Source organism: Sciurus carolinensis, chromosome 2, assembly GCF_902686445.1.
Source record: "Sciurus carolinensis chromosome 2, mSciCar1.2, whole genome shotgun sequence".
Lineage (NCBI taxonomy): Eukaryota > Metazoa > Chordata > Mammalia > Rodentia > Sciuridae > Sciurus > Sciurus carolinensis.
In genome coordinates, this window is record NC_062214.1 from 154,826,320 (window position 1) to 154,841,812 (window position 15,493).

The 15,493-nt window shown below is 40.1% G+C and overlaps 1 protein-coding gene across 1 annotated transcript in view; it reads right to left on the minus strand.

Moving 5' to 3' along the window:
* Nucleotides 1–5,340, minus strand: part of Cnih1 (cornichon family AMPA receptor auxiliary protein 1) — a 16,710-nt gene extending 11,370 nt beyond the window's left edge. Inside the window, exons 1-2 of the mRNA XM_047539662.1 lie at nt 5,147–5,340; nt 751–819 (exon numbers count right to left, since the gene is read on the minus strand). Coding sequence (XP_047395618.1) covers nt 751–819; nt 5,147–5,227 — 150 coding nt within the window. The 5' untranslated portion in view covers nt 5,228–5,340. The remainder of the gene's footprint in view (nt 1–750; nt 820–5,146) is intronic.
* Nucleotides 5,341–15,493: the final 10,153 nt, after the last annotated feature.

Sequence of the window (15,493 nt, forward strand, 5' to 3'; positions counted from 1 at the left end):
GAGCTATCCACCACCTAAAAGTCTCTAAATAAACACCAGTTGAAAGACTGAACTAAGTCATTCAAAAACATACACAACCACAGATAAAACTAGATATGGCCAGTGAAATCTATACTACAGTTTCCATTTGGATACTACCTCATAATCACAAACCATGAATAAACTCACAATCTATTAAGTCATTTTATGTTAACCAACTTCCAACTACAGTCCAAATAATTTAATATAGTCGTGCCTATGGCCGTAACATAAAAAAATGCATAAGCATTTAACAGCTTTCCCTACTTGACTGGGCCAGCAAGCAAACATTTGCATAAAACATAAAATTTCATGAAATCATAAACCTCAACAGGCATATGAACAAGCACACTGAACAGAACAGTACAAATACAAATGCCCTAACCCTCCCCATGAAATGAATGCAGCATTAAAACATTAAACTAAAAAGCAGTACACACCTTTAGTGCAATTTTGACTCTTTTAATCTTTTTGACCTTTTCAACTGTCTTTGGCCGACAATGTAAAAAGCAGATTGGAAGAATGTTAGTATGACAGCTGACAAGATCACCAGTAGATTAATAATCGTCAGAATAGTCAAGCATGACAGGAAAAGAATATTTTTCAAATTCTGCCTACTTCAAAACATACAAATATATCATGCTACTGAGAATATTGGCCATTTTCAAAATATACCAAGTTAAAAACAAATGCATTTTTAAATCTAAAGATAAATCCTATATTGTAACTTACAGGATTCAGGGTATTACACTGGTCTATAGGATTCTTGTAATCAGTCTTCAGCTCATCAAATGCTATAATCTAAAATAAAATTTAAAAAGTTAGAACCACTCACTTCAATAAAAGGCAGCAACAAACCTGCCCCATCATCAAATAATTATTGAATAAAGCAAAAGTGCACTTATAGGTACCAAATTTACAGTAACTTCAACATATGCTAAAAAATAGAAGTATCAGAATCGGATTTAAAGAACTGGTAACACTTTTATGTCATGACTATTAAAATGATCTGATAAGTAGCTGGGCATCGTGACATATGCCTGCTACTCAGGAAGCAGAGCAGGAGGATCTCAAGTTCAAGGCCAACCTCTGCAACTTTGCAAGACCCTATCTAAAAATTCTTTTCAAAAACAATTTTTTTTAAAGAACTGGGATGTAGCTCAGTGGTAGAGCACCCTGGATTCAATATCCACTAACACATGCATGCATGCACACACACACACAAAGATAATAATATTAATATAATGACTTGATTGGCACTGTGATAAGTCTTTAATTTTGAATTTCTTCAAGGTCTCTGTTCAAGTTTTTTTTTTTTAATTTGAAATGGGCTTTCCCTCACCTACACAACTATTAATCCAAACTCCTCTTTATCCCAAAAACCCCTCTTTCTGTATGTACCCCTCTGCAGGTTTTCCTCACTTGCTTGGGTAGAAATAATTGCATTATTGTCTACAACTCCATGTTTATAAGGTTATCAATATGGCATTTCTCACACTGAAGAACGGGGTCTATATATAAGTTTGTTCATTCCACTGGACAGAAAGAAGGACCATTTTTAATTATCTGTGCACAACCTCCCAACCCCCACCATCACAGTGCTTAGAGGGACCTTTGAGATGGACTCAAACACTCCAGTGTATTCCCATTTGTGCCCAAACACAAATTTCTAAAAATATTTTTGTCTATACTCTGGAATAAAATGGCTTTAACCTTAAGGGTTACTAAAACACAACTTCAAAGTCAAAATGTACCAATAAAGGTTTTATACCACTCTGTGGCCTTAATTCAGGTGTCAAAGAAGCCAAAGTAGCAGGTGTATGAGGGAGCTATTTTAGTTGCTGCCACTAGTCACCCACAGGACACAGAACCTAACCTATCTTCCCCCTGGTGGTTTAGGAATAATATCTGTAGATGTAAGATAGTGTTACTCAACATTATCAGTGATGAATAGAGATACATATTTCTAGCTTTTAATATGCTTATTTCTTAGTTTTGTAAAAAAGATTTTTTAATCTCTAGAATTTTATAAAATTCATCAACCTGCTGTAATAAAAACTCCAACCAAATAAGAAAGAAAAAACTTAAACATTAAAATATAATCTCTAAGAGAACAAAGGCTCTCTACTACTATATCCCGTGGCCTAAAATATAAAATAATGCCTATATTTTAGAAGCCTATGTTTTATAGTACACGTATTTAAGTGTTCAATAAATTCACTCATTAATTGTATACATATTTAAGTGTTCAATAAATTTGTTCATTTGTTGAATGGAAGGTGGGTAAAAAAGTGAAGAAAAAAAATAGGCTAATTATAGGAAAAGGTACAGAACTCACCAAAAGGGATTTTCTTTTTTTTTTTTTTTTCCAGTACTGGGGACTGCCACTGAGGTATACACCCTGCCCTTTATATTTTGAGACAGGGTTTCACTAAGCTATTAAGGGCCTTGATAAGCTGCTGAGGCTGGCCTTGAACTTGGAATCTTCCTGCCTCAATCTCTTGAGTGCCTGGGATTACAGGTACATGCCACTGAGCTCTGTGGAATTTTCCTTTGCTAATGATGTCTAATAGATGAAAGTTGAAAGTACAAATGTGTAATTAGAAGAAAACCATTTCTGATTAGTTATAGTCAGCTACATGTTATTAGCTGTGATATATCCCCAGTGCACTAATAAAAGTTTTACTAATAAAAGTTCAAAATGAGGGCTATCATTGCAATAAATATAATTACTTGCTTATAACAAGATCCAACTTAATGGCAAATGAATACAAAACTTATCTTTAAAACTAACATTTTTGATTGGATATTTTCTTCAGGTGACTTCAGGGATCTTTTGAGTAAGTTCTGAATGGATTTCTATTTGAGTGCTATATGCTAACAATTTTCAAAACTCCTGAAAATATTCTAAAAATATTTTAAACCTTTTGCAGCTGTGCAAATGAACAAAATCATTCACAAAATTTTCCTCAGACATGAAAAAGCAATAAAACATAAAAATCTTTAAAGATGCCAAAGCACACAATTCAAGGTATCTTCAAATTTGATAAATGCCCCGAGAAGTGACTTCTACATTTTTGGCTTTTGAACCATCACTCACAGAGCTGATATTTAAACTATCATAGAAAATAAGGTTATATGGGAAATAGAAAAATTTTAAATACTTATTTTAAACTGTTTTCAAAAGGATGAAGTAATTCTCTGAACTAAGAAATTCCTAAACATAAAAGAGTTCTCCAGTACTAATCTGTGATACAAAATTTTATAATAGAACTTAAAATCCTACTTCATCCAGATACACATTCCTTCCAATGAGCAGGTCAAGTTTTCCATAAGTCAAATACAACCTGGTTTAAAAATGTAAAAACATGGAAAAAGCTACCCACAGCTCTCTTCTATGACTCTCTGTCATCTTAGGTAAAAAGAACACCCATCAAGCAGAAAGTGACTTAAAGCCACATGTATAGATGGAAGGGAACCACACATCTTAGTTTCATCAGAGGCTAAGGCAGGGCTAGTTGGCATCTCCTCACATTATATTTTTCTTTGTTTTGGTTTTTGATCCTTAAGACTGAACCCACAGGTGCTTTACCACTGAAGCTACATCCTCAGTCCTTTCTGGACATATGTATGTTTTTTTTTTCTTTTTTAGGTGGACACAATACCTTTATTTTTTAATTTTCATGTGGTGCTGAGGATCAAACCCAGGGCCTGACCAGTGCTAGGCCAGCGCTCTACCACTGAGCCACAACCCCAGCCCCCTTTTCTATTTTTTGAGACAGGGTCTTATTAAGTTGCTGAGGCTGGTTTCTACCCTGAGACCCTTCTGCCTTAGCCTCCCAGAAGAACTTAAGATGCTCTTTAAGCTTTTGGTTCTGAATGATAAGATTTGAGGTAGCAGTTACTTCTGACACTCTGTGAACAGTCTATGCATGTGGTACACATGCAGGCGATTCTAAATGAACATAAACATATTGTTTAGCAAAAGTGATGGATGTAATAGCCCTCCGCTTTTGAGGCTTTTCTTGCATGATACTGCAGCCATTAAATCATTGTTTCACAAGATGTAGCAATGGTCATCATGAAACCTGACATCAGAGTGAACATGCTCAATCATTCAAATTAATACGAATATTCCAGAAGGTACTAGAACATGGGGGAAGACAAAAGCAAAGATGAGACAAATTTTTATGAATGCTGATTTCCAGAAAGTTCTCAATGTTTCTAATTGTGTGCTAGAAAAACAGAAATCCTTTTTAAAAGTCTTTTGTAGAACTATGCCACAGTGAACTTAAGACGTGGTCCTTATAGGGCCCAGTAAGGATGTGCTACTACACCACACCATGATGCAAGTAATATAAATAAAACTGTTCTTAAGAAGCTTAAGGTTTCTGAGCGTTTTCAAAATCTAATTAAAATTCCCTCTACTAAATCAAGCTACCCTGAAACAGGGGTGGTTTGGAAGACTGTTTCTCCAGAAACTCTCGCGGACAAAGTATGATTTAGTAGGAAAGCTCGGAGATGCAGTTAACAAAGCAATCGATCCAACCTGCATCAAAGTTCACCAGGAAATTGGATTCCGAAAAATGATGATTCTGCTTGAAAGGCACCCACCAAGTGCTGAAAAGTAGAGTTGGAAATTCATCTAAAAATAGGTTATAACTCTCATTTTGGCCATGCTCCTGCGGAAATCCTAGAAAGGCGATCTACACACGAATAATAATTCAGAAAACTTCACGGTAAGTACATATCACCACTCTGTGCGCACCCGACATCCTCCCGGGATGCGGGGAGCGGGCCGGCCAAGGGGTGGTGCGAGTCCAGTGCTGTCCCGCAGGGCCCGTTGGCACCGCGGTCGCCCCATCCAGCCTGCGAGGAGTAGCGGGGCGCGGCCTGCGCCCCTACACGGCAGGCACATCCACCCGCGACAGCACGCCGGGGCTCTCCTGAACCCGCATCCCTAGCCCGGGAGAGAGCGCGCGCAAACCCCGCACCCGCGGGCCTCGCCGCCCAGCCCCATCCCCGGTGCGCCGACCTCCAGAAGCCGGCACTGCCCGGACCGCGGGCCCGGGGCGACAGGAAGCTGCGCCACCGCCTCGTCTTCTTTCCCCCGACCCCAGCTACTCACGTGCCAGATGGCGAAGAAGATGAGCGCGGCGGTAAGCAGCAGCGCCAGCATGTAGCAGAAGGCCGCGAACGTGAACGCCATGGCCGGCAAGGAGGAGCTGGCAGCCGCGCCGGTGCCAGCGGAGAAAGGTGGCGCAGGGCCCTCTGGGTAAAACCATTCACTTCCCGCGGCCGCAGCCACGACCGCCGCCACTACCGCGGCGCCCGCCTTCCCAGCGCGCCTGCGCACTCCTACAGTCGTGCCGGCGCCCTCCGATGGCTGAAGTCTGCGTCGCACCTGAGTGTCCACACAGTTGATTGATTTGTCCTTCTCCAATTTATTCTTCGAACAAATATTTATTGAATGAGTGTCTGGTTTGCTAGTTTGTACTGTTTCTCCTTGAGATACAAAAATAAGATATTACTTGTATTGAAAGAACTCAGTTTAGTACCGGAAAAGAGCAACTAAATAAGTAATAATTATATTAAAAACTACAAAGAGATCTCTGTGGAATGCTATCAAAGGTCAAAGAACAGCACCCAGCCCACCCTGGAGTATTCAGGTCAAAAATGTTTCCTAATCTTAGGCTTACATGATGAGTAGTCTTCATTCAGGCAAAAAGAAGGTGGAACTGGCAGGGCAAGGAAACAGTTCCCAGTGAGCAAAAATACAGAGATGGAAAAAGAAAGGAAAGAACAAAAGTTTGATGTCTTAGGTGAAACCAGAGCACTTCTGTATTAGTCAACATAAGTGCAAGAAATTAAAAGTTAGAAAGGAGTTAATGAAAGGTCAGTTTCTAGAGAGCCATAAATGCCTGGTTAAGAAGCTCAGATTCATATTCCATGGCCAAAGTTTTTGAAACTTTTTTGCTCACCACACACAATTAGAAAGATTTCTTTCAATGCACCTAGTTACTTCACAAAGACATCAAATTACAGAGAGGTGGACATCTTGGTATAGAGACAAATAAATATAAATAGAACCAAAACAAAAATTTCACAAACAGTACTAAACAGCCTGTAAGTACTTCCTCTTTTAAAATTTTGTTTTGTTTTTAATTTTGGTTACAACCCATGAAATTGATTCACCACCTACTGATTGCTCCTGATGGAAGTGGAACTCATTGAAGACTTTTAAGCAAAAGACTGACATGTTTAGATTTGCATGAAAGATTGCTCAGACTAGCAAATTGTGTAGAATGGTTTAGAAGATGGTTCTATCCAGGGCCTTCCAATAGAATTTTCTGCAATGTTGGGAATTTGTTATACCAGTGCTGTTCAATCAGTAGCCACTAAAATTGAACCTTAAATTTTACATCATTGAAATTAATTAAAAAATTTAAAGCCACATTCAGCTAGTGACTATTGTACTGGACAGGGTAGGTCTGTACCACCAGGATTAAATGGAATCTTTGTGCAAATTATAAAGGTACTTTCTCCAGATAGAGGCCCACACCAGAGAAGAGGAATGGAGGCTATGCTTCAGCCCACTAACTTCCTTGACCAGTCTGTGTGCATGATACAAACTGTTCAATTGTACATGGTGACCCTGAGTAATGTTCCATGAGAAGTGGGCTTACAGAAACAGTCCAAGCAAAAGTTGCTGTGAATTTGAACTAAGAACAGTGGAAGCTAAACCAAACTAAGCCAAAAATGAGTGAACAGGTCTGATAGCATTTGAGAAACAAGCTCAGCAGGACTTGATTGATTATATTCATGGTGAGAGAAAGGAAGGAGACAAAGATTATTTACTCAGTACTTCGGGCCACGGAAAAAAAACAAAAGACAATATTGGGCAATATTTGTGCAGGAAAATTCACAATCTAATGAGAGGCAGATGCAGTTTCCTGGGTTCGGAGGAAATGTTCAAACCAAAACATGAGACTGGTCCCTTTCTAAATGAATCCCATCTGTACCTTGGGAAGTAGTGTCTCATCACCAGATACCAAAAGATCCTACATTTTGGGAACAAACTTTTCTTCACCTTCACTTGAAACTTATCTTTCCCTTGCCTGGCAATTAAGATTTAACACCTAATCTCACAGAATGAACCTATCTCTTGAGGACCCCCTCCTTAATTATTAGGGTCTACCCATATTTCATCTTGGGAGGTAGAGGGAGTTCCAAAGAAGAATTTTTTTCTATCCCCCAATTTACTGCTGTTTCATAAAAACTCAGTCCCTCCACTTCACTCAAGGATAGAACTGTAAGTATTTCAACAATGATTTATTAAGTACCCAGGTAGAATGCCAACCAATTCACAAAATCATACAAGGTATGGCATTATGAAGTCTCCTTCCCATAGTACCAGAGCACACAGGTAAACTTTAGACCTGTGCTGTCTAGTACAGGAACCACCAGTCATGTGATGTGTGGTTGTTTAAATTTAAGTCAAATTAAAAATTCTGTTCCTCAGCAATACAAGTCACATTGTGAGTGCTCAACGGCCTCATGTGGCTGATTGCTGCTACGTTAGCCTGGATATAGAATATTTCCATCATCACAGAAAGTTCTCTTGGATAGCACTGCATTAGACAATATTACACAGTTGTAATCTGTTAGGGAATATACCTATTTCAATGAGGGTGAAGGGTCATTTGAATTAATAACCACAGACGAGGAAAATAATCAGTTTACTTGCCATTTTGAAGGACCATCATAATGAGCAATACCCTCTGGGTTGAAACGAGTCCCAGTATTCAGTGTGTGTGTGTGTGTGTGTTAGTACTGGGCATCTAACCCAGGGGCACTTCACCATTGAACTACATCCCCAGCCCTTTTTTATTTTTTATTTGGAGACATTGTCTCACTAAGTTGGTGAGGGTCTCGCTAAGTTGCTGAGGCTGGCATTGAACTTGTAATCTTCCTGTCTCAGCCTCCCAAACCACTGGGATTTACAGGCATGCACTACCACACTTTGGCCAAGTCCCAGTATGCTTTGGAATTTGCTTTAACTCTTTCAGTCTATGGGAGTACTTTTACAATATACACTGAATTAAGTTCCTGCTTCTACTTGTATATATAGATAGTGTTAAATGATACTGCAAAAAAGGACTAATCTTACACATCCCTTTTCCTTTGTCTTCTTTCTCCTCTTTTCCCTTCCTTCCCCCAAATTCCTTTGCTCAAATTGTCCTTCCAGCAGTTTATCTCCACAGGCCTTACTGACCCCAATTCGGACACCTAGACACAAGTCAGGCCATGGAAACCTGAGAAACAAAGCCCATGGCAAAGTATCTAGTTGAAGAAGACCAAAGAAAGTTCATATACACACCTGAGATATGTTCCAATCCCCAGACTAGATAAAGAAAGCCAGCATTGAAAAAAGAGGAAGGGAAGTGCTAAGTAGTTAGGAGAATGAGAGTTTAAAATGTCTCTAACCTCTACAGGAGAAAGCATTGCTTTGCCAGGGAGTCACTTGGCAGCTCAGATTAGTTTTCTTTTTGGTTTCTCTTGACACGGCGGGTGTCAGTTATGGACTGACAATTGACAGCAGGGCATATTTCACCTTCGATCTTCCAGCTGGGAGTGACTCTTAGCACTCTACTCACCACCTCATCCAGTTCACACCACAGAGACAATCCTTGTTCTTTGGCCCAAGAGACTTATAATTCAACACCCACTCCATGGGAAGGAAGGAGTAGGATACTTACCTATAGGTAGTTACATAAAAAGGGAAGTCCCACGGTGGTGTGAATGACCTTCAGTCAACTCAGGACTCCCACAGAAGTGGAAGGTTACGTGTCATCCTAGTTATAAATACCATGTACAGCCCGCAGTGCTTTGGGAGGATCTGGACCCTTGCCTTGAATAAGGCACTTCCAAGAGTAAAGAACCTGGAGCACAAAAAATTGTACACCAGCAATTCTCAATCTTCCAGAAGAGGTTTGCATACTTGGGGAAGAAGCTATCTTGCCTGGATTAGGAATGTTTGTGGGTGGCATGTGAATGTAGATATGTGCCTGTGACTAAGGCTTGAAAAGAATAGCTAAGAAGTTAGCCAGAATGGGATGGATAACAGGAAGTATGAGTTGTCCCCAAATCCATCCCAATTCTTCCTTGTTCATAGAGATCAGAGTTTGTTTGAGAGTTCATGACCCTCATGCCATGTGCTCAGAGAGGTCTTGGGAAAAGGTAACCCCCATCCCTTCAGAGTATAATAGAGTACAATGTATGACTCTCATTTGCTTTTTGTATGTGCTGAACTGACAACCTGTCGTTCATGTTTTCTTTTTCTTTCTTTTTTTTGGGGGGGTGGGTACTAAGGATTGAAACTAGACAAGCTTTATCACTGAGCCACATCCCCAGCCCTTTTTATTTTTTATTTTGAGACAGGGGTTCGCTAAGTTGCCAAGGCTGACCTTGAACTTGTGATCCCCATGCCTCAGCCTCCCTTGCTGGGATTACAGGTATGAGCCATTGCACCCAGCTATTTTCTGTTCACTATATCTAAAACATCGGGCTGAGATTGCATCCAAGTGGCAAGTGTAGCTGGGCTCAGTGGTGCACGCCTGTAATTCCAGAGGCTCGGGAGGCTGAGTCAGGAGGATTGCGAGTTCAAAGTCAGCCTCAGCAACTTAGTGAGGTCTTAAGCAACTTAGCAAGACCCTGTCTTTAAAAAAACATATTTAAAAATAGGGCTGGGAATGGCTCAGTGGTTAAGTGTCCCTGGGTTCAATTCTCAGTACCAAAAATAAGAAGTAGCAAGCATAGAACTGTCCAGCAGGATGTGGTTTCTCAGTATCAATGTGAGCCACCTTGGCCTTTGCCCTAGGAAGGGCTGTTACACACCCATTATGAAGGAATTGGTGCACAGAAATTACCCAGTCAACAATCTCCTGTGTACAGGAATATGCCTCTTTAATGTTCTTATTCTTTAATGTGTGTTCTTTTTCATAAAGTCACATAAAGTGACAGCTTAAGGATGGTGAAATGCACAGATCTTAGCAATATACAATTCAAGGAGTTTCAATATATGCACATAGCCATGTGAAGACTCCTCTCCATGCAAGGTAGAGAGCATTGCCATCAGCCCACAAAGTCCCTTCCCCAGGCTAATTCTTCTCTTCAGCAGAGAACAGATTCTCCCCATTTTTAAACTTCACTAAATGGAATCATTTGATTTGTATCCTCAGGTTCTGGCTGCTTTTTAAAAAAAATTTGCCCTAATGTTCTGAGGTTTCTTTTTAAGATTCATCCATCTTGCCACATGTATCTATAGTTCACTCATTTCTAAATCAACTTTATTATGATTTGCATAAAATGTACTCAGTTTGAAGGTACCGTTAATCAATTTATATAAAATAATATACTCAGACAACCACCCACAATCAAAATGTTCAACATTTATAGCACCCCAGAAAAGTTCCACCATGGTCTTTCCCAACCTACAATACAAGACAATCACTATGTGCTTTCCGTCTTTATAGACTACATTTTTCTCTCCTAGAGCAGCAACATTACAATTATGCAGTATGTCCTTTTATAGTTGGTATATAAATCTGAGATTTATCCATATTTTTGTTGTTAGTAGTTCATGCCTATTGCTCTGTAATATTCAATCATATGAATACATCACAATTTGTTTAGTTTCCTATTGATGAACATCTGGATTATTTCCAGTCTGGATACATTATGGAGAAATTAACTACAAACATTCTCGGACACATTTTTTTATCTGAATATATATTTTCATTTCTCTTGTGTAAATACGTAAAAGAAAAATTGCTGGAAAAGGTTTTATGTTCTTTATTGTGTTTAAATAGTATTTTTTTTTTCCCAAGTCCAATTCCCCTTTCCCTGGACTAGTGAAAACTTCCATCTTAGTCATTATGGGCAACCCCCTTCTGAGAGTCATATGGTCATAGAAATGTATGTAGTCACAACAGTAGAACTGGCAGATGGTAGAGTCTTGACCAAGGTTGGGAACTCTGGTTCCTCCAGGCTCCCCAGGATTGATCTCTTTGTTATGTCACCAAGCCCAAGGTTCTACAGACCAAACAGAGCACACGTCTCCACTGCGAGCAAGACCCACAGACCTTTCTGAGCCCTTCCTAGTTTAGGAGGGTAACTCTTCTCTCCTCATTCTCTTAGACCCCAAAAGTCTTCACTCGCCACCTTCGCACTGTTTGTGGTGCAATAAGAGATTTTACAAAAGGCAAGAAAAGCTGTTGACATCAGATGGCTTCTTTCTGATCTGCCTGCAAAAATTCTCAAGGCAAGGTAGTCTAAAGAGCTCAGTCACCTTCCTATTGTGGGGAGGAAGATACAAGAGAGGAAGTACCAATAATTATATCGAGAATATTTTGCTACCTGTAATCACTGAGGACTGCTGAATCTTCTTTGTGATAATTTTACACGTTTGATTTCCTGAAGTTGCAATCTGAGCGTTCTCTTTGTTGAACTAAATCTCTGGAAGTTTTGTTTTGTTTTGTTTTGTTTTTATTTGTTTCAGAATGACAGAGATGAGTTTATTAGAAGGGATAGGAAAGGGGAAAGGGAGACACTTTCAAGGGCAAGAGTAGGTCCTACCAGAGAGAAGAACCTGAACTAAATCTTTGCAGGAGACCAAATGGCTTTGTGGGACATTCTGCTCTCTAATTTCTTTTACCATTGTGATCTGTGAGTGGGCTAGTCAAGCTGGTTGGGGCTGCAAGGGACAGAGTGGTGCCCAAGTGTCATAGTTCTGTGGAAGTTTACCATGAAGGGTATGCTGAGAGGCAGAGATGCTAGGAAGCAACCACAGCCTTTGCAGGTCTTTAAGAGACTCCATGGTAGGCTGATGACCCAAAACCTAGGAACTTCAGAGCAACAAGCATGTGATGTCCTCATTCTAGTGTCACAGCTTTATAGTAACAGCATCATCTCAGGTCCAGCGTCACCTCTCAAGGGCCACAGAATCAGAGACTCCAGATCACATATGGGAATCTGGACATTAGGCAACTCATGACCATGAGAATTGTGTGCCAGTTGCTGGACTTATGACAATGACCAGCAGCTAGCAGCTTGTAGAACACCTAAAAAGGATGCAGAGTCCTCCATAAACATTGATTTATACACTAAACTTTAACTTGGAGCACATGCAAACCAAAACCTAATAACTCCAACTAATAAATAATGAAGGTAGCTAAAGGCTTATGAAAATTCCAACCTATTGAGCAAGGGAGAAGACTAGAAATAGAAGAATCGAGCTACAACCTAAACTGTCCTCCAATCCACATGAACTGAGTTACCACTAGTTCCTTTCTAGACAGAAGAAGTAGACATTGGAATTTATTGTGGGAAAGTACCCTGACCAAGGGTTCAAAGGCCACTACTGGAGTCAGAAATCTTTGCTCTAGCTATGGGATGACCTTGGGGAAGCAACTCTCCTTCTCAAAGTCTCCACTGCCTCATCTAAAAAAAAAAAAAAAAGTAATGATAATAACACCTACTTCATAAAGATTCAACGAGGTGTAAAAGCACTGAACTTGGATAAATAGAAGTGACAATAATCCCTGCCAAGAAGAGGACAGATTAAATATGTTTGTCAAAAGAAAACTGAAATGCAAAAGAAAGGGAAGTAGAAGAGGGAGATTCAGAGCCCAAGAGAGAAAAAACTCATAGTTAGGAGAAAGGCATTTATTCACACACAGAAAGAAAAACAGGGACATGATCAGTAACTTGTTCATTGATCGTGTTCTGAAGGCTTGCCAAATTCGTAGCCTCTTCTGGGAAATGGACCATGAAACCACAATATCCTGTCATAACTGACTGGACCCAAGCTCAGACTTTGGCTGAGTCCACCAATCAAGCCCCCAGTTGTTCAGAAACTAAGGAGGTGGCATTGGTGGAGGTCACCTAGCCAATACCTTTGCCTCACGGGGACAACATCCCCAATGGGCCACATGAATTATTTGTTTCTCAAGAGCTTGAATGTGAGACATAGGAAGATACTCAGGAACTGAGAGCAAGGTACAAGTGGAGAGATGTTCAAAGAAAAAGCTCTCAACAGAACCCAGAAGTATTCAGAAGCCCAGAGTAAGCTGAAATCATGTATAAAAGAAGTAATGAGTAGGTCAAACCATATTTAAGCAGAACTAAAAGTAGCCACTTCCCCCATAGGTATTTTGTTCCCTTCCTAAACAAGAGTGGGAAGCTATTTGGATCGTACAAAAGTTCAACATTGTTCTAGTCCATTCATAATACTATAACAAAATACCATAGTCTAAGTAACTTATGAACAATTTTATTTTCACAATTTTGGAAAGCTGGGGAGTCCAACATCAAGAAGTCAGCAGATTCTGTGTCTGGTGAGGCCACATGCTAGTTCACAGATATAGTCTTCTAGCTGTGTCCTAATATGTGGAAGGGATGAATGATCTCCCTTGGGCCTGTTTCATAAGGGCACTAATTCCATTCATGAGAGCTCCACTCTCAATCTTCTTCCAATGGCCCTATTTCCTAATTCCATCACCTTGAGGTTTAAGATTTCCACATACGAATGGGGGTAGGGCACAAACATTCAGATCATAACAAATATATTTGCTCTTCGGTTGCTCCTTACATCCATTGTCTAAGTCATTCTAGGCCAAACTCATTAGACCCCAAAGCATCACAGAATCTGACGTGGGGAGTCCAGTTCCTCAACTTGCTTGGAAAACATAAAAATGAGTAAGCTTTTGCAGATGTAACATAGCTATCTGGTGCTTGCATGTGCCATTCAGTTGATGCTGAACACCATTCTCTGTACTTCTACATGTGATAATGAAACTAAATGAGCGCATGGTTGGCTGTTTTTAATCACTTGTTGATCTTTAAATTTCACACTTTGTTGTGTTTGTTCTTTAAATTGGAAACTTAAAATTTTTATGTACTTTTATTATTAGAAACATTTTGTAATTTTTTTAAAAAATAAAAAGTTTATCATTTTAAATGAATATATTTTCCTCTGATGCCATTGAACTAACTCCATTTCTTTTACTCAGAGAGGGCCACAAGCTAGAACAGTAATGAGATTGCACCTCTGACCCCCAAAGTTATATGGAGTCTGAAGCCAAGCTGCAACCTAGGTAGGCCAGGCCTGGGGCAGATGCTAACTCAGGCATGCACCACCTTCAATGCACTGAACTATTTGCAAAGGTATTGGCAAAGTGAAAGGAAATTAACGAAGGATGGTGTAGCACACTGGGCCAGCAATAACTGGGAGCCTTAACCACTCCCAGATCTAAGGAATTGTAAAAAGAAACAAAATTTGAATTCATAAACCAAGAGCAGCTGAAGGATATGGAAAACAGGCCCCAGGGAACTTCCCTGATCTACAAGGGTTCCCCTACCTACCCTCCTGCCACATGAGTGGAGAGATGTCTGTGGTAAATTGGAGCTTTTGTCATTGCAACGGGATAAAATAGAAGCCCAGGCCTCAGTCGGAGGGAAGGCAGGAAGGGAAAAATGGGGAGAGCACAGTAGGGACTCACACCTGGCCCCCACCTATCACTAAACTGGCTGTCCCCAGTACTGAGCCCCCATGATCTCCTATCCACACCCTTTGAAGGACATGAAAAATAACAATCTCCAAGGAAAAAGGGAGAGTAATGGGCTCTGAACTTGTTGCAATTTTCCTTATCTACAACACTTCCCCTTGGCTGCCCAAGGTCTCTCTCCAGCTGTAACCAACACATTTCCTGCTAGGACTCAGCCCTTCTACATCCTATAAAATCCAGACCCTTATTGTAGCCAGTTGCCATTTTTCCTTCTTGAAAATGTGCCCCTCTGCTGCTTAATAAAGCATCCCTGGTCCGTTGAGGTCTGCCTCCATTTTCTTTTTCTTTTTGTAATGAGGCTCAGGTATGTAGCCATTTCTGGTCTCTATCTCTTTACCAGCAGGAGTAATCTCACAATTAATCCCAGGACTAGAGGTTGCCCAAGTGAATCTTTTTTTTTCCCCCAGTAGTAGGATAGAATCCAGGGACTCGCACTTACAAAGCAAGAGCTCTACCACTAAGTCATAACCCCAGACCTATTTTTTTCCCGGTACTCAGAATTGAACCGGGGTACTCTACCACTGAGCTTCACTCCCAGACCTTTACATTTTTTATTTTGAGATAGGGTCTTGCTAAATTGCCACAGCTGACCTTGAAATTGGGATCTTCCTGTTTTAGCCTCCTACTTAACTGGAATGACAGGAGTGCATCTGGCAATCTAAAAAGCTTGATTAAAATAAATAGGCAGAAATTTCAACAACGAGCATGTGCAACCACTATGAAAAGATTATACTACCTCACACCTAAATAAAAGATTTTCCTTGATTGATGTTTGTGAAGATGTCATTTTCTCCCAAATCAGTCTATAGTACCATGATTATAATCAGAATTCCAAAGAGATCCAGAAT